The 19,265-nt window shown below is 36.9% G+C and overlaps 1 protein-coding gene across 1 annotated transcript in view; it reads right to left on the bottom strand.

Moving 5' to 3' along the window:
* CADPS2 (Ca++-dependent secretion activator 2) overlaps positions 1–19,265 on the bottom strand; it is a 307,048-nt gene that overhangs the window by 28,699 nt on the left and 259,084 nt on the right. The window contains exons 23-27 of the mRNA XM_009332287.1: positions 16,419–16,574; positions 13,534–13,681; positions 7,192–7,266; positions 3,617–3,700; positions 3,469–3,501 (exon numbers count right to left, since the gene is read on the bottom strand). Of these exons, the coding sequence (XP_009330562.1) occupies positions 3,469–3,501; positions 3,617–3,700; positions 7,192–7,266; positions 13,534–13,681; positions 16,419–16,574 (496 nt within the window). The remainder of the gene's footprint in view (positions 1–3,468; positions 3,502–3,616; positions 3,701–7,191; positions 7,267–13,533; positions 13,682–16,418; positions 16,575–19,265) is intronic.

The raw sequence follows: 19,265 nt of genomic DNA, 5'->3' as shown, positions 1-19,265 counted from the left end.
TGGCTTCATGAACAGAACATTAAAAAAAGAGAAAAAAAAACTAGACAGTTGTACTTCTACATCTCCTAAGGATTGCTTGGGCTTTAAGAGAAACTAACAAAGAGTTATAGTGGATTTGGGTGAGTTGTTTTTAAAAAAACCTGTAACCTAAATCAGCTCCTGCATTCCCAAACATCAAAACATAGCATAAACAAGAGAACAAATTGCATCCTTGACGTACTACTTATATTTGTAATGTTTGTGTTATTTTCCTCCAAACGTTTGGTTTCTTTCACGTGCACAGCAGCCACAATTTCTTTCACTTCAGAGCATAGCGTACTGTGACAATTACCAACAAAAAGAGTGTAATAGCAACTAGATTTTTTCATTATTATTTTTAGGACATCATAAACCTTCATCGTTGTTACATTTCTTAGTCTGGGTTATTTTGCACTGTTCCTAGTACTTCTGTTGGTGTTTCAATTACCAAAACATACACAGTGTCCATATAGCCCTATACGCAATGGCTGGGGAAAGCAATGAGAGCTCCTTGTGACTGTGTATGGCCCACTTCATAAAGGGCATTCTGAAAAATGGAGGCCTATGTTGAATGTCTTCTTAAACAGGTTAAAGAAAAAAGATGAAACTCTTTTTTTGGATGGAGTTATTCATAATTCTCTGCCAAGATTAATGAATGGAAGGGTAGATAGCAACATTTTTACAAATTTTTACAAAATCTGCCAAATGAACTGCAAGTCTGTGTCTACATTTCCCACGCTGGCCCTGAGAAGTTGAGGGATGCCTTCTGGTGAGCGTGCATCTTCATGTCCAACTATTTAATGTCTAAATCCCCTCTCAATATTAATAGAATTAACCTTTTCCTCAAAATGACGAAGAATCATCCAAGAATGTCCTCCTCCTTTTTGAATCCTTTATTATTTCTATTTACCTTTTAACTTTTTTATCCCCTTTACCTCTCATCCTCTCTCTAAAACATTCTGCTCAGTACTACCTTCATTTTCTTCTAACATCTCTTTTGTCTAGTTAGTTTCTTCTTATTTCACTATAAAACAGCGTATTTTTCCCTCTTTGCCAAATATTGAGCCTGGTAATCGAATATCAAAAACTCTGTTGAATTCACACACTCAAAAAAACCCCAAAGGCCTTTTGCCCCCCCCAACCTCCTTCTCCCCCAGATCCACCAAATGATCAACAGCTTTGTTTCAGGGACCCCAAGGACAGCACTAAGGTGACCCAGTGAGATCTTCAAATGGAGGGGGGGGGGCATGGGAGCACAATGCGGTCATCTAACAGTGCAATTTTGCACATATTTGCAACTATATCAAAAGAAAGGGCCTAGTGTGGTCATCTTTAAGTCACTTCCATATATGTAGCCATATGGTAAGGAGGGACAAGAAGAGATTTTAAACCATATCAGTTCAAAATACAGCCACACGAGGCATTTAATTAGCTTCAGTGCAGGCTTGCTAGGTTACCATCACATGACCAAGAGCTCAGTGTAAATTCCTCACCCTGTGCCGCCCTCCTCTCCACTTCTCACTTCGGTTGTGAGCCCAGGAGATGACCTTGCAACGTGATGACTTACAGCCTCCTTTTACAGTTGGAATTTGTAACTTCCACAGGCAGTGATTTTAGACCCTATTCAGACTGGACACTCGCTGTCAGTTGTGACAGTAACGGCTCTTCTTGGCCTCAACTGCATCTTCACAAAAAGGGGAAGAATGCAAAGAAGCAAAACCAGACCCCAGCCTATCAAACTCCTTCAACCCAGGAAAAATGTCCTCCAGAATTTGGAAAATGTTTGCTTGGTCAGATCCACAGCCTCCTTGAAGTACAGTTTACACCTGTAGTTTACAACTGTAGTACTATAGTCCTGTTCACATCTTGGGCTGTGGGAAAGGTGTGTGGGATAGCTGAAAAGTGAAGGGGCTGTAAAAATGCAAGGATCCTGGTAGCCTGTCTATAATCTGGTCGTCACTTCAGACCAAGCAACACCATTCAGTGAATGTGAGAAAGGCAACGGGGCTCCAGCAACCAGCTCCCCGCTCTGCCTTCCCCTCCGTCCGGAGCAGTGCCTCCCTGCGTAACCTGACTCAATATTCCCCTGAGCTTGTGGCAAAGGTATTTTTCGGTCTCATCTTTATCATTAACTTCAACGTTAGCGTATCCAGGCTAGACTTTGACATCTCCTTCTCATATTCTATGTAATTTGGAGAGTTTTTCATGTTACCTGAAAGAAGTTAATGAATTTCTAGTTTGCTCAGTAATTTTTTCTTTAGGCTTTTGAGTCTTAAGTGCCTCACCAAGGACCTTTTGGGGCAGCTCCACAGCACAATATATTAACAAGAGGTATTCTACATTAACTGGACTTGATATGAGGTCATTCCTTTGAATGCAAGATTGGGCCTACTTTTTTTTCTTTTTTATACAACACAACAGCATTTATACAATTCAACAAAAGGAAAAATCCACACGTAACCAAATAAGAAAAAAATTCTGAAAACATCATCCAAACAGAAATATTACAATTTGTTATCTTATGAATAAAGCAAATACAAAGATAGCAAAATAAAAAATTCCAGAAATAGAGATTTTTCCTTTTATTTAGTATGCATGGATTTAAAAAAAAATAATTAATTTAAGCTTGCAAGTATTATATTTTTAAATATAGAACTGCTGAAAGGATTTCTGGCCACCTTACAGGCTAGCATGTCCGTCGTTCTTCTATATTTGTTGTTTTATTTCTTGTAAGGTCGTTAACATAATTTTAGCCATTTTTTTGCTATGCTTGGAAAATAAGACTGTTTTAGAATCACATTAAAAAGGGATGAGACTTGTGAGAGAACAAAGGATATTTATTGACAGTGATAATGACAATATTTGATAACTTCTTGCTTTTTTAGAGAAAAGATATTCTACTATGATACTCTACTAAAAATATTCTAATAGCTGAATTTTGCTTTTATGTATAAAAGAGCTCCAACAGCTACCCTTTTTAGTTTTTACTTATACCACACAAACAATGCATAAGCAATGGTAAATCAGATAGAGATTTAGCAAGCAAGGGATTAAATAAGCAAGATTGGGTCCTGAAGTAAGAAATCAATAAATAATGGATATTCAAGTATGATGCTTTTACTTGTTGCTTATCCTGCACATTTGAACAATTTAGCCAAATGATGGAAAGACCCCTACAAAAAAGTATTTAAGATAGATACTAAAAAGTATCTATCCTCACTCTTCCACAACTGAAAAAGTGCACTGAGAATAACAAGAGTTACTTGTTGCTTGAGGGAAATGAAATGCCCTCTGAGGGTTGTAGTGGCTGTTTAAATACTCTCTGTAAAGCTATAATGAATCTCTGTAGGAAAGCAAAATGTCAACAATAAAAAATGCGAGCTAACAAAACCCCTATTTTTTGAATTATTATGAATACTAGAAAAAATAAATTAAAAGGATTGTACTTACAGGAACGTCAACATATTTTGCAGCTGCTTTCACCTTTAGAAAATTAAAAAATAAAACAACACACAGTAAGTGCTTATTACTACAGATTGTGCACAATTTCAGAATTATGCACAGAAAGAACAGAACCATTGTGAATCCAAACACTTACAGTGAATGAAACTAATGATGAGAAGAAAGTGCCTTCATCGTATCTCGACAATTTAGACAGCACACCTTCTAACACTGAAACAACCTGGAGGAAAAGCACAGAGAAAGATCTAAATGCTCAATATGAAAAGTAAATATTTTGAATAAGAATGTGAGTTTTTCTTCCTCAGTAGGGCAATGGAAACCGTAAATTCGATCACTTTCTCCATCTCACAAAGTGCTGAAATCAGGGACAACATTCTTTTCTCAGCTTCACCTATCATTCGAACTGATGGAAATCATTGTTGAGCCACTGCAGAAATAGAAACCCAACCCAAAAATTCTCCTGATGTGGACCTGCTACCCAACTCCCCTTTGCTGCCTCTAGAATACGTGGTTAAATATAGGAGTGTGTGTACCCAGCATGTATTTTGGGTAGAAAACACACTTTATTTTCTAGGACCACAGTTTCTAAGGTCACAGCTTCAGAGAAGATGGAGTACAATAGTTAAAGGCGGTGATCTCGATATCATGTTCCTCTTATCTTTGCTATTGAATAGAAACCCAGCTCTGATTTCACCCAACAGTGTAATAGCACTGGAGTTTTCTGTCAGCTCATCTTCAGCAACAGCATGTGCTGTTGAACTGCTACTACATGGCCAAGAAGGGGCAAGAAAATATAGGCCCCAGATCTCTGGTATGGTGTGGTTCCTCTCCCCCATACTTTCACCTGAGATTCTCTGAGTAGCATGACTCCTCGGCAAGTGGCATGAAAAGGCGTTTTTGCCAAAATTTATTTCTGACCAAAAAAATATCTTATTAATTGCATTAATTATAGCCTTAATGTTTAAACTCCCCCAAATTAGCCTTAAAGCAAACAAATCCCCTTCTCACGTCCCTCTGTGATGTTATGTTGCTCAAGTCATTCATGGTATATAACATATGTCAGCCGTTGTATTCGTGTGCATTTATTTTACACATATGAATTGCTTTCCAGTTTATATAAAGATTGTTTTAAAAGTCATCCCTTGCTCCCAACACAGTCATTCCCACAACCACGGGTATCATTTTATGAGTGTGAGGACAGAACAAAATTCCATCTGGCATGCTGTTAATGGGCACTGTAACAGTGTCACAACAGTGTCACCTCCAGAGGAACTGAGATCATCACTTTACAATAAGCCCTGCTCTTAACAGTTCAAGGAGCAGGAGCAAGTGCAAACTTACATTTGTCATTTATCAATCTAACCTGTCATATTTACAGTGATTAATTAAGACACCAGTAACATAGGTGCTGATGAAGGAATAAAACCACATCACAAGAGAGAGCGGCAGTTGTTTCTGCACCCCATGCACAGTATAATTACAGTCCCTTTATTAAACCAAATACCAGCTTTCTGCTTTGCCGTTGCATGCCTGTGAGAAGCTGCTGTTCATACTTTAACTCATTTTATCTGACTGGCAAGGATTATTTCTGCAGAAGGGTGTTCAATCTTATTGTGCAAAGATCCGCTATGGAAGGAGCTGATCTCACAAACAACATGGTGTCCACAGTGCCAACAAATGGTTCCAATACAAGTGGGACACAAAAGAACAGAGAGCAAAACATTGCAGTGTCAAGGATGTCCATTTAAATGAAAGGCTTAGTTATGAAGCTGGAAACTTGTTTTCTGAGATCTCAGTGTACGGACATGTGAAGCTCTAAGAGCATTTCTGCGTATACCTGACATTCTCTGAATTGGTTACCCTGAGACACGCTGTGCTTTGTTTCACTGTTTTGTGCTATTCCCGTGATTTGTTAAATGCTTTAGCTTGATAAGTCTTGTGTACAAAATGCACAGTATAGTCTTTACCAAGTAAAGCCTCACTGAAGTGAAAGTACTCTTTTCATTTTCGTAGATGACTTGCAGCTAAAAACATTTATTGAAACGCTTATTCCACTGGAACACAAAGGAAATAATACAGAGGCAAAAGCTAAAAAATAATGAAAATATATTAGATGAAAAAAATGAACACACATGGCTATTATGCACATTGATGTGCATTTTTCCTGGCCAAAACCAAGAGTGAAACATCAGCCTTCCTCTGTACCCTCAGAGGCTTTCTGTCTTGAAACAGAAGCAATCAGGATGTCATTGGCATTTCACATCTCAAGTGAGGAGACACTGGTTAAGCTTCTAATGATCAGCCAGTGACACAGAATATTTGCTTCCTGTTCTGAGATTTCAACCTCTGGTAATAGTATACGTGATACCTAATAATGCAAATCCCTCTGTATTGATGGCAGTTGTCTCTAGAATTTCTTGTACATACGTTCAGGAGGAACATGACTATTTTCTTCCTTCTTCTATAATCTCAGATATTAAAAAAAATTAATGAAAAGTTTTAACTTTTAATAGCATGATTTGCTCTGATTAAATTCCCCTTTCTTCCTCTTCCTCTTCAATAACATTAAAGCCATAAACTGACAGGTCAGTTCAGAGTGATAACAGGCAGCATGCAAAATTTGAAACTGTCGAGGTAAACCATTTGTAGTTATGTTTTCATCAAAACTTCACTTTAGAGAAAAAAATGTGTGTGGTTTTTACACATTTATCAGTAAGTGGACACATTTTGCTTAAACTTCTACAACGATTCTACAAAAACCTTCCTCTTCAACTCCTGTGCAAGCATGGTGGGTGTCAATCCAAAAGGAGATTCCTGCTCCCCCCACCCTGTGCCAGCAAGCTGTAACAAGTGAAGATGAAGGCATGATGAAAATATGACCACAGTCGTCTTTTTTTTCCCCCACTAACTCACAAATTGTAAATGTACAGCTTTTTCTCCTACTTTGAAAATCAGATATTTCTGGGTAGTTTGCAATGCATAGATAAGAAAATGTCTTACAAAATCTTTCTGTTCTGTCATTATTTGCTGTGTCCTTCAAACTATCAGGGACTGAAAGCTTTTCTTTTATATCGAGCACTTAAGACTTTTGCTGGAGTAGAGGTGCTACAGTAACATAAGACAGTGTTTAAGTTTTCTTTACTTATTCTCCAAGTACCTACATCACGTCCAAACATATTTTCTTTTAAAATATAAAAACCCTACAAAGTCAATTTCAAGAAATAGCAACTTATAAAATATTTTTAAATTAAATGGTTTGCGGAGCAAAAACTCATAAAAAAGTTATACTGATACTCTGGATGTTGTCCGTCTTTAAATACAAAATTTAAATACTACTTAGTGATAGGAAGAAAGTTTTCATGGGAAAAATTAAACAAAAAATAAAACATGCTATTACTTAAGATAATATTGACATAATCAAGTCCTACCAGTTCTACTAGCTGCTAGCAGTTCTTATCTATAACAGAAACACAGAAGAGAAACTTATCCAATTAGCAAGTTGCACAGAAATTGTTTACCTAATGGGTTATAAAATTTAATTTTGTAAATTCAATATTATTTGGATTACTATTATTTACAAATCATGTTGCTGTCCCCCGCAATCTCATTGCGTACAGAAAAACTGTGTGATATTTAAAGACATTTCAGAAATTCAATAATTAGAGATGTATTTTTCTGCTTTATTATAAATTAAAATCTAAATTGGTTTACCTTCGAAACAAGAAGTGAAATAATTTCTTTAACAGTTTCTTCAATCAAGTCATCTATTTTTGAATGGTATTGTTGCTGTATTTCAAAAGATAAAGAAGCATTAGCATGTATATGAACACACACTTTTGTCATAAGTCATAAATGGTACAAAGCTGATAACCCTGCCAGATCAGATTCACTTAAAATTATCATTTTGAACATCAGAAGAACAAACCCTTGAAAACGATCTACCCAATCAACACTTTCTTACATTCTGTGTTGAAAATTTTCCCATGTACACTGTTGAGTTAAGCAGCTAATGGGGTTATTATTTAGATGAATTGAGTTCTTATTCTTATTCAGGCGAAGGAATGTGAAGGATACTTTTTGTCTTCTCCTATATAATTAAGGTGGCCATGTATTTTTTTTCTAAAGGGTTGGTTTAGCTGGAGAAGCAAAAAGACTAGAATAAGATTTAATTAATACAGCATTTCATGTCTGACAACTCTCATTCATAAGTTATTTTAAATGTCCTCTAGAAATAAAATGAGCTCCAATTGTTCATCCTAAAAGAGCCTTTCTGTTAGCACAGTGAGCTGCAGTTTATACAAATCTTACAATATGCTCAAGCAAGGGCAAAATTAAAATTTCATCAACAAAGCAGAATAGATGGTAACAAATTAATAGGCCTTAAAAGGCATAATAAAACAGACTTCATTCTCCATAGCCTTTTTCTTTTGCTTTTTCATAAAGAAGGTGCCTTTAAGTAAATGCTTTTAAAATAAATCTGAAAGACTTTTTAGATAATACTACAGAGTTCCCTCCTGAAATTAACAGGAACTAGGGATCCCATTCTGTCAAGGAGGCACATCAATTTAAACAGTAATTCTTCCTTCGGAAACATTTATCTGACAGCAAAGATTGCCCCCAATAGCCACTTCACAGAAAATGTGACTTGTAAAGACTAACCCTATCTTCATAGTTCAAGGCTACTTGGAACAGCTAACAGCATAATGCTCAGAGTAAAAGTACGGAGGTCAGTATAAACATTAGCCTAACTTAGCATCTGGCAGCTGAATAGTTTTCAGAGCTGTAAGTTTTTAAAGGCTGTTTTTCATCTGTCTCAGAGTTGCCATACAAACCAAAACATTAAATCTGATCTGCTTAATATATTTAGGAATGGTTTTCTAAGCAGTGCACCTACCAAACTTGCATTTATATTAAGAGAGAATAAAACTATGAGATGTGTTTGCCCACACATATGTATCTGTTCCAGATACCAACAGCAAGCGTGTTAATTCTTGGTTTTAATTTCTTTTAAAGTTTAAGAACACTTGGAAAATGTGAATGCACGTCTCAGACAAACATCAGCAGACATCTCGGAAGAGTGAAAGAATGTATTAGAAACACATCAAAGAACTTCCCATGGTTCCAGATATTATTCTGCTAAGGATTTAAATCACCCCAAACTGTCTGACATCTGTTGCTTACAATTGGTTTCAAATCACAACAAGCTTCCAAAATCATGACTTTTTTAAAAAATATTTTTTGATTTTTTTTAACCTGAATTTAATTTCCTTTTTTTCAAGATTTATTTTGCAACCTATGAGATCATAAATTTTTTTAACCCACTCCTCCCCAGTGCCAACTTCCACCAAAACAGCCCCCCCCGACAAAACAAAACTTCAGATCCTCGTGGAAGATTATTTGACTCCAGGAGACAGGCATTAGAAAGATGGCAAATATTATGGATATAATGATAAAATCATATGAGCTGACAAGATTGTATGCACGATCCTGAAATCAGCACTTGTAGGACTCCAGCCTTTCTACTTCTGCCAAGCTTGCTTGGTGAGAGCAGACAAATCCTCATTCCTTTTCCAAACATATTTATGGCTAGTTGTGCCTTTACATTCCTCTGCTGGCTGATGTGATCACAGTCCACATGAAGTCTGAACCTAGACAAGTCAGCTCCCACAGCTAAATTATTTGAATACACATTCAAATGGAGTCTTTCAGCACCATCCCAAAGGCCCTGAAGGGGGCTCTGCCTTTCCAGCTGCCCTAGAATAACTCCCAGTAAAATATGAAATACAGCTGCAGCTCTAGGAGCTACATGAGGGAAAACTATGCTTAGTGACAAAGTGTGTCAGGAGATGTAACCAGGCAGGACTGTCTTCTGAGGACAATCTGGCTGGTCTTCCAAACGTGGCCCTCTGCTCCTACTAGCATTTGGAAGGAGACAAAGTATTTCAGTGCCTTTTGACACTTGTGCTTTTCAGGCGCAGAGGAGTCTGTTCCTAAATCCTGTGGTGATGAGCTGAGAACGGTAACTTTTTCAATTCTACAATATATTCAATTTTCTTTTCTATTCTATCTCACTGTGACCCAATATTGGAGGTGGCTTTTTTAACTACTTGGGTATTTTGGTTTTGTTTAAAAGATTTTCAAGCTAGCTTTCCTTTGTTTGTTTTAAGGTTGGACGGCTGTGAAAATAAATTGCACATGACCATCTGAACGGAAACTGCTACTGCCAACATATAACATTACAATATTACATATATACTAAGTTGTCTCTGCACTTTTACTATCGAATCGGCTATAATCCTCTACTACTTATGCAGTTAAATGAGTCTCCTCCTTGAATTGTATGAACCAAAATAGCTTCAGAAACAAAGTTCATCAAATTAAAGCCCACTTTTCCCTAAGTTTTTTCTACAGATATTCATAGCACTGGCTGTGGCACATTCCACTGAAATGGCACATCACTCATTTTTCCCCAAATTGAAAAGTGTGTCTCTCTTCTCTTATGCACGTGATAGGGTACTGGGAGGCTGGAATTCTGAAACAACTAAAATAGCTTCTATGCATGTTCCGCTATGAAGCACTCAACAGTATAGACCAATGGCATTTACTATGTTCATGCTACCCACTTACACAAAACAACAAGTAAGCTGTGACTCAGATCTAAGGTCCTGCTTCGTTCTAATGATTTGTCAACCTAAGTGGCTCCAGAAATATTTTCTATTTGATTCTTGCCTCCAGCAATATTTGCTGTGTGATTCTTAACCTATCATACTCAAAAAAGTGAATGTTGCCAGAATACTGCAGCATCTAGATCATAAAGTTATAAGTTAATAGGTTTTAAACTATTTATCACAAATAACAAAGGCCAAAAAATCTCTGGATTGAATGTTGTGTGACAGAAAAGGTTTGCCTTACTGCTGCTATTCATTTGACTTGGGATCCATGGACTGTAAAGGAGGAGCACCTGTTGGCTTCTGGTTCAGGAAAGAAGGAAGTGGGATACTGCTCACTGTACAGATTACATTCACATTAACTGGTATGTTACTTAGCTGTCTTGCTGTACTCTTCCCCTGTACTCCATGAATTGCCATTCTGGTTGTCCACGAAGCAGGCTGCAGGCACCAACAGTTAGTCTGAGATAAGGTGATTGTCCCCTGGACCTGCTTCTCAAACCCTCCTAAGGCAACTGCCAACCAATGCAGAAGGCATCCAGCCAGCTGAGCTCTCTTTAAACACAATGTAATGATCATCCGTACAGCCAAATTATGCAGCGCTTCTCTTAGGCTTTAAGAGATATCCAGAAGGCAAGGAGGGGAGCCCTCCTGAATGGCTGACCTAGTGACTCTTTATGAGAGTGGACTTAACTGGAAGACATTTGGGAGAATGGTGAGCAGTGCATGAAGTAATGTAGGAAAACCGGAGGACTCAACCAAATTTAAAGTCTAAACTCAAGGTGCTGATTGCTAACCATGACCAGAATAATTACATGTTAAGTAACAATTCTCTCCTATCTGACAACACAGGGTGAAAACTTCCGCATCTGACTCTACTTGTTCAAGATATACAACTGCTTATAGCTCCATATAGGGAATGAAAAGAGCATGCTGTATTCAAGGAAATGCTTGAGTCTAACCATCTAATTAAATAACGCCTTCCATCACTTGCAGAATAAGTTCTAGAAACTGTCAGATAGATATTCAGTGTTGAGTTTTAGGTGAATGAATAAACAGCCCTTTTAAAAATTTTTAACTCGGGCCTTATAGAATGTTTTTCTTGACTGGCATAAAGGGCCATGTTTGAGACTAAAATGAAGATGAAAGAGGACAAGCGAAAGAAAGGTAATATGGAAAAGGTTTCAAGACCAAGTGGCTAAGTAGGAGTAATTGGAAATGCCAGAGCTTCTATAGAGGAGTCAGAGATGCAACCGTTTGTGTTATGAGATGCTCTCCTGCCTGCTTTGACAGATGAGCGATTCCAGAAGTATCTCACCCAACAAATCTTGAAATGCTTCAAACAATTATGATATCAGCTACAAGCAACTGAAAAGCCAATTTTTTCTCAGTCTTCCAAAAAAGCCTTGGGAATGGAAGAAACTGATAGACAATAATTCAAAGTTTATGAGAAAGAAGGAAGTTTCCACATTATCTGATAATTTCTGATATGTGAAGAATCTGAGATTCCTTTGGATTATTAGATGAATTGGCATGAAGATTAATTTGGGGACATTGAAAGAAGTATGTATTTCATCACAGGCATGCTAAATTGTCAAACTCTTGCACTGAAAAGGAGTACTGGAAGCATTTGGGGTCATGGTCAGACCTACTAGGAAACAAGGACTGGATTTCTGTTTTGGTGTTGTGTAGAGCGTATGATGGGGCTTGAAAATCTAGAGAATGGGAAGATTTCAGAAGATGATCTGGTGAGGGTCAGCAGTCCAAAAGGTACTGCAAATGCTGAACTTTGGCTCTGAGGGGACTGGCTGACAATGCAGGAGGCATCGTCCAGAGCAAGTGAGAGGAATGGCGTGACTGTGGAGAATGAGGCTATACCATCTGTCTGCAGGTCTTTATGGAGGTACTGGTATTGTCTGTCCCCAAGGAAGGGTGTGCACATACGTATTTGCAGGTTACTGCTTGGACAGCAAGTAAAAGATGAAATGGCAGCATCAGCCCCAGACAAAGAGTTGCTAGCTGTGGTTTACTTCTGATGAGCCTGAAACAAGTTGTTTGCTGCTCTTTTGCTTCACTGAGAGTGAAAGAGTCCAAAACTTTGTGACCCGGTAAGATAGGACAATGGGTCTGCAAAGCAGAAGAGTGAAGAATTCATCTGCAATCACCTTAAGAGGATGAACAAGGAAAGAACAACTGAGAAGCTGATAATCAGTCTGTAGCAAGGTCAGGCTGTAAAGGAATTCCAAGGGCGAGGCTAACGAATTAACAAGAAAAGCAATATTACCATTTAAAATAAAAAGTGGCTGTTAATAACCAAAGAAAAAATGTAGCTTAAAAAACAATAAAAAAACACTTACCCATTGACTAGCAAACTGGTTCACGTCATGGAAAACCAAAAGGAAAAATAAAGATGACAGGGTAGAACAGGAAAATGATGAATGTCTCATTGAATTGGAAAAAAAAAAAGACAATTACATCGAATACGCCAACTTAAAAAAGATGAGTCAATAAAATGAAAAGCACAGTACAGAAATGCAAAAATCAACAGAAACAATATGACCAAATAATGTAAATATGAAACTGCCCAAAGCAGACATACTTTTCTGTTACCAAATTCTGACAAATGTTTTTGCCCTCTCTCCAAAACCAAATCAAACAAAAGTACACTGCTTATGCATTAGCACCGCAAGAACAGTTTTAATTTTATGCTGGTAATCTCACCAGTCTATGTAGTATGCCCTTTTCACTTCACAGATTATTCCTGCCAAGAGCGACAACGTGGGAAGGACAGTAGTCAGTGAAGTCTAAATATCCTTCAAAAGCACATCAGTGCTCCGTTGTGGAGTATCTACTGCCCTGGCAGCAGACTACTGCCAAAACGGTCCCTGTCCTTGGAGACCAAATAAAAAATCCCATTAAATTACCTGATTATTTCTTTCCTCTATTTTCAGCATGTATACAGGCATGAATGCTGGGTATATGAGCCATGTAAAAACAAACCTTACTCGTCTAAAACCTGGCTGCAAAGGACAATGTTTTGGTTCTATTTTACTATTACAAAAGAGTCCTGAAGTGGGCTGTTTCTCTGCTGCAACCCAAGAGAAATTCCCGGAGGGGCTGTGAGTCAAGAAATCCTCTGAATGTTCGACAGACTCACAGGTCAAAGCAAATAAATTACAGAAGCACTCTGTGTCTTCTCTGGTGGAAGATGAGGGGTTGTGTCTTGCATGATGCTTCTAGGGAGCAGTCTATGCATGCTCCTGTACAAACAGAGCTTTGTGACACATTTCGGCTGGTTTGAAATTAATCTACTAAGGACTGTCTGCGGTGTGAGATGTTTCAGATTAATCGAACATAGGAATTAAACATACAAAATTCCACTTACCTCTTGCCCCCCATCCAGTATGCAGAGTTTTGCCGTCTGTTTTTTGGCATCAACTAAGACATTAAACATTGTACACAGAGAAGAAGGGATACGCAAGTCTGTTGATTTGTTTGTCTTTTGCAGCTTGAGTTCAAATGCAATTCTTGTTCTGTTTATTAAAACACAATTCATAATATGAGTCTCTCTGATAATTCTGAACAACCAGTGTACAAATGTATAAGCCTTACTAAACATGGCTTAACAATGTACATGCACGTGAGAACATTTTAGAAATAAAATTCTGTAAGTGCAGAATATCCACCCATTCAATAAACAATTGCATTGATGGTAATCTCAAGGTTCTGCAATGCTTCAGCTAATTCAGTTGAATAATAAAAGTATTATCTTCTAGCCTACTAGATAACAATATGCTTCCTTGTATGATGACTAAGAACAATTTAAAGCAATGAAAATACCCCACATTTTCTAGCACTTCTATGTTAAAATGCAGTTTATCGTACCAAATATGTGCTTCTAAGAAATATAATTAAAAAATCCTCTTCTGGCTTTAACAGAAAAGAGAATTTTATTGAAGAAAAGGAGTTTATTATTAAGCAAATATTAATATCTATATTGAAAAGTAAGATGTATCAGGAAACACATAATACAAAAAAAATATTTTCTTCTCACACCAGTGTAAATAAGGAGCAATATCACTGAAATAAATTATAATAGTTCAGAATACATAAATATAAAAGTAATGTTTTATTGCCACCCTTATTTTTAAATGTGGGTACCAGAAACTGACACAATATTTTAAGAAGATGTGAACAGAAGCATCCTATCTCCATTTTAAAAAGTCTTATAGCTCTTATTAGTATCACAATAAGAGTTATAATAAAATAGTTCCATCATTCTTTTCTGAGTTGCTACTGTCTAATACAATCCATCCTATGGATATAATTAATTTACTTTCTTTGTTACCTGACGTACAGTATCTTTGAAAACACTAAAACATACTTAGTGTATTAACACTAGTATGTTATGTATTAACTCTAAAATATTAATACATTTTATGTATTGACACTAGGATCATTCTGTAATATTAATTAAACCTTCATTTAGTGCCACCAGAATCTTCTTATTCTCTACAAAAGCAAGCAGCAAAGATGTCAGGATTGGTATCACAGACCAAAAACTGATCCATAAGGAATTCTTTTTGTAATATCTCTGTGTTAACAATTCTGTTCTCAGAATTGTGATCCTGATCTCAGGTTGTGATCCTGGCAGTGAGCCATTTTTAACCTATTTTGTGTGTGCCATTAAAATCCACACAGTCAAATCTGTGTGGTGCAAAGTTTTAGATAATGATGACATGTGGCATTTGATTTATTGCCTAGGAGAAATCCAAGTATTTGTATTAACACAAATTGCCTTTCCCACATTAACCTGTAATAAGATGAATTTGAAAAGATTCATTTTTCAATAAATTATTTTAACTAGTACTAATTATATACATCTTTGTATTTTAGTCCTGTTCATAAAAGTCCCAGTGTAAAGATTTTTTCATTTTCTTCCAGGCTGGAAGTCAATATAATCAATATATTACTGCATCTCAATGCTACTCCTTTTATGGTTTTTAAGACTAACATTGCACTGATAGCGTTCCAGTCCTTTGAGATTTCACCTTTTTTCTAAGATTTTTTAGATATTTGTAGTTGACTGAGCTTCTACGCCAAATTCTTTAGAACCGATGGATGTAAGCTTACATGACTTCAATTTTAGTAGATACTGTCTCATATCTTCCTTTGCTACAGAGCTTAAACTTTTATTCCATTCACTACATCATCCCCCTTCCAAAATCAAATAGAAATGTTTGTGAAACGCTTCTGCCTTTTTTACCATGTTTTCATCACTGTAGCTCTAGCAATAGGCTCATGTACTAAGCCTGAGGTTCTCCTTGTTCCTACTATGTTTAACAGAAAATAAAACACTATGTTATCAGATTTAACCTTATTGGGTGTTAAAGGTTCTCTGTTTCTCTAGCCTTCCTTTTCAATGTTGTATATTTTCTGATTGACACTATTAAACTGTCTACAAACTTTCTTTATTTTCCCCCCATTCTTCTAGTTATTTAAAAAAAAAAAATCAATATTTTTATGTGTCCAGACTAAGTTTTCTCTGTATGTGGGATCATGGCTTCTGAAGCAACTAATAGGAGATCCCTGTAAATTTTCTAGACATACAGATATTTCTTCTAAACTTAATGATATGTACTGAAAGCTATGGCAGAGATCTTTTTAGATCATCTATACTTAATTTAAAAGAATATACCCATAACTATAAGATGCAGCTCAAGAAAAAAACAACACTATGTTTTCTATAATTTCCAGAAGCTTAGCAGTATAAAAGTTAGTTTCAGGTGGATGACTTACAGATAGCCTTCTTTTGTTTATTGTATAAATGCAGAAATGCTGTATAGTCTTTAGTTTGTAATATATTTCTTAGAGACAGTACTCTAAAATAATGACAAATTAAGTAGTATTACTAACAACATAAAGAATGATACAGTCATGGAGAAGGGAAATGTACAAAAAGAAAAAGGATTTCTTCTGGCAGAATTCTGAGATTTGTTAGTATTTGCCACAAACATGGAATAGAAAAGAGATTTGGTTTATTCACTTCCAAGGGTCTATTCACAACATATGTATTGATATTTCCTAGATGTTGCCAAATTGCTGATTGCCAGATGCTGGGAAATACACACAAGTCATGATCTCTTTACAGTTGCCCTGATTCCTGTGACAGGATTTTGGTACAGATGTACCTCTGTGAGCCAGCGTGGCTGTTCCTATGTTAATTTTCAAATTTCTCCCAATTTTTTTAATTGATCATTTCAACTGTACCTTTTAACGCAGGCTTCTATCATGTCAGTGGCCATGAGTTTAAGTCTCTGCTCTAAATGGTGGGCAAATTCTGGTTCTGGCCAGTGAAGATCAAAAACAAACATCTGCAGAGCATCCAGTTTCCAGAAAAGATCTTCTGATGTAGCTGAGCCATTGCTATAAGAAACAAAACAAAACAAAGTCCCCAAGAAACAGAAGATAAATGTCTGGATATCTATCCCAGTTGCCACAGAATTATCTAAGGTAATAAGATTTCCTTATCACACCATCTTCCTCCTTCACTTCACTGTATTTCATAGCACAGTTGCTCTTATTCCAAGAATGTGAAAATGGTAATGGAAAATTTAAAATAATTCCCATTAGGGTGAAAAAAGTAAAGTTTTCTCATCTGTTAGCTGAGAAATATGACAGGCTAGGGAGGTAGATGGGATGATGGGGAACGTGGAAAATGAAGTAGCTCAAATTTCAGATCATGACAGGATAAATAAAGGGTACAGGAATTATTAGTTAATAAGGACCTTTTCAAAACAGTGAAGACTTTGCACATGTTTTCTTGCCTTCAATAACTCTGGTAGATAAGCCTACCAAAGAAATGAGGATGCTAGTAGTAATACTGTAGAAGTGATACCATACAAATAGTCCCTTGATAAATGCCCATTAATTCTAGCTAAGGGAATAACATCAGATCCTGGTGGAAAAAAGAGAACAGAAACTATTTAAAGAAATTTATGCACAAACAAAACAGGGGATTAATATAGCTCTATGTCATCTCAGATTGTCCACATAGCTTTAATGTTCTTTTTCCACCCTGAACTGATTGCTGAATTTAAAGACATTTGCTTGTGATAAGATACAACAATTTAAGGCTAATCTTAGCAGTAACTATGGTTACACTTCCATTGTCATTGTGTATTAATTACGTTTTCATGATGCGTTGTATTGCAATGCCTGGGTTATTGTTTAAGGACAGTTACACTACGCAGCATGGCATTCCAGGATGTTAGTGACACAAGCAACCAAAACTCAACCTGACAGTCCCAATTCAGTTCTAAATAGTTTAAATACATCACTACTGCCATTTTCTTTCTTCTGCCTCATGACAAAAGAACATAATTATCAAAGTGTTAAGGGATCGATCCCAGCTCTCATGGAAGGAGTCAGTGTATGCCGAGTGTGCTCAGAACAGAGCAGGGTCAGGTTAAAAAAAAAAAAAAAAACAAAAAATAGAAAGGACCTCTAATATCTGACCACCTAATGCACCCCTCAGACAGTAGAACCACCATCGGTTCACACCAGGTTAGCTGAGACAGTGGGCAGTGAAGTGAAGCAAAGCACAGCACATGTTCAGGGCTCTGAAGAGGCAGCACTGATGCAGCAGGAGCACTGCTTCGGTCTCACAGCACCCCGCCAACTTCCAGACCCACCCAACTGTCTCCTTGCCCTGCTGCCTTAACGCTACCACAACTTCAGAGCCATTGCTGTCTTCTGGAACGCTGCCTCCGTGCCAAAAGGGGCTGCCGGGCCAGGTGAAGGGGGCAGCCAGCAAGGGCTGGGCAGTGGGTGACGAGCTGGGAGCAGTGGTGCCTGCCTAAGGAAAAGGCTGGCTCTGAGCAACCAACCCTGACTTCGGCTTTGGTTTTAAATGGTGCACGTTTTGATGTCTTCACTATGCACAGGAGGATATCCCACAGTTTCAGACAGGCCTTTTTGATATCATGCATATTGTCCCCACTTATTTTAAATAGTAATTGTTAATTTTACATTGTATCGTGCTCCTGAAAGAAAACAGCAGAAACAAGAAAAAGGCCCATGGGACTGCTAAGATTACAACTGGCATAGGGATGTTACCGGTTAAGGTTGGACCTGAATAGGGAGCACTTTTATACACCGCTAAGTTTAATTAAGAAATAGAAATAACAAAACACCAACACTCCTTAGAAAGTTTATAATCCTGTTGGACTGTTTCTTAAGTTATATGATAACCAAATATTGAGGATTTCATTGCATCTCCTGCGTACACTGGCAGTGAGTGAAGTTGTAGATGCTATGTTATACACAGTATTTGATTCAAAAGTGACTTAGTCAATTTTTGAGATGGCTGGGGTAAAAGAAGAAAACAAATTATATAGGGACAGAAACAGGGACAATCTCAGTATATATATATTACAGTTGATAAGAACACATATTTTCTAGAAAACAAAACATACTTTCTCAAGAAACAGAACTACCATTTTTCATCATCAGATCATACAGTTTAACCATATTTTATTCTTCCATTGTTTTTTCTTTTTTGCCTAATGGAATTTCAAATGAAATTCTTTAGGACTTAGGAGGACTAATGTGCGCTCAATAACATCAATGTATTCTTATGCACGTTCACTCCCCGGTAGCCACTTAATTTGGTTTCATTATACTACCAAATAAAGTTGCACAATTATAATAAATGTAATAACAGACACAGATTCATAAAACACTAATTCATTCTGTGAGAAACACTAATTCATTCATTCTCTTTTCATATAATTTTGAGGTCCCATTCTTCAATTTTTTATTCAGCATTGTCCAATGACATTTGAATTTGACTATCATGTTATACTAGTAAGATGAGGAAGGAAAATAAAGTGCTACAACAGCAACTATTTTTTCTTAGTTCACACATCCAGACACAAACATCTGATTTGTTTGTTAAATGCTGCAGAAAGGTGTGATTTCAATCAATTTGTTACTGCTACTTGTACCAGATACTTGTTTTATTTGGATTTTAGGATTTTTCCTGGCCCTTATTCAGTAAAAGCATTAGAAATGATATTAATTGTCAGCACATACCTCAATACCCTGAAGTGACTT

Source organism: Pygoscelis adeliae, unplaced genomic scaffold (genome assembly GCF_000699105.1).
Source record: "Pygoscelis adeliae isolate BGI_AS28 unplaced genomic scaffold, ASM69910v1 Scaffold9, whole genome shotgun sequence".
Lineage (NCBI taxonomy): Eukaryota > Metazoa > Chordata > Aves > Sphenisciformes > Spheniscidae > Pygoscelis > Pygoscelis adeliae.
The sequence above is the reverse complement of the archived record's forward strand: the minus strand, read 5'-3'. Positions and strand labels throughout refer to the sequence as shown.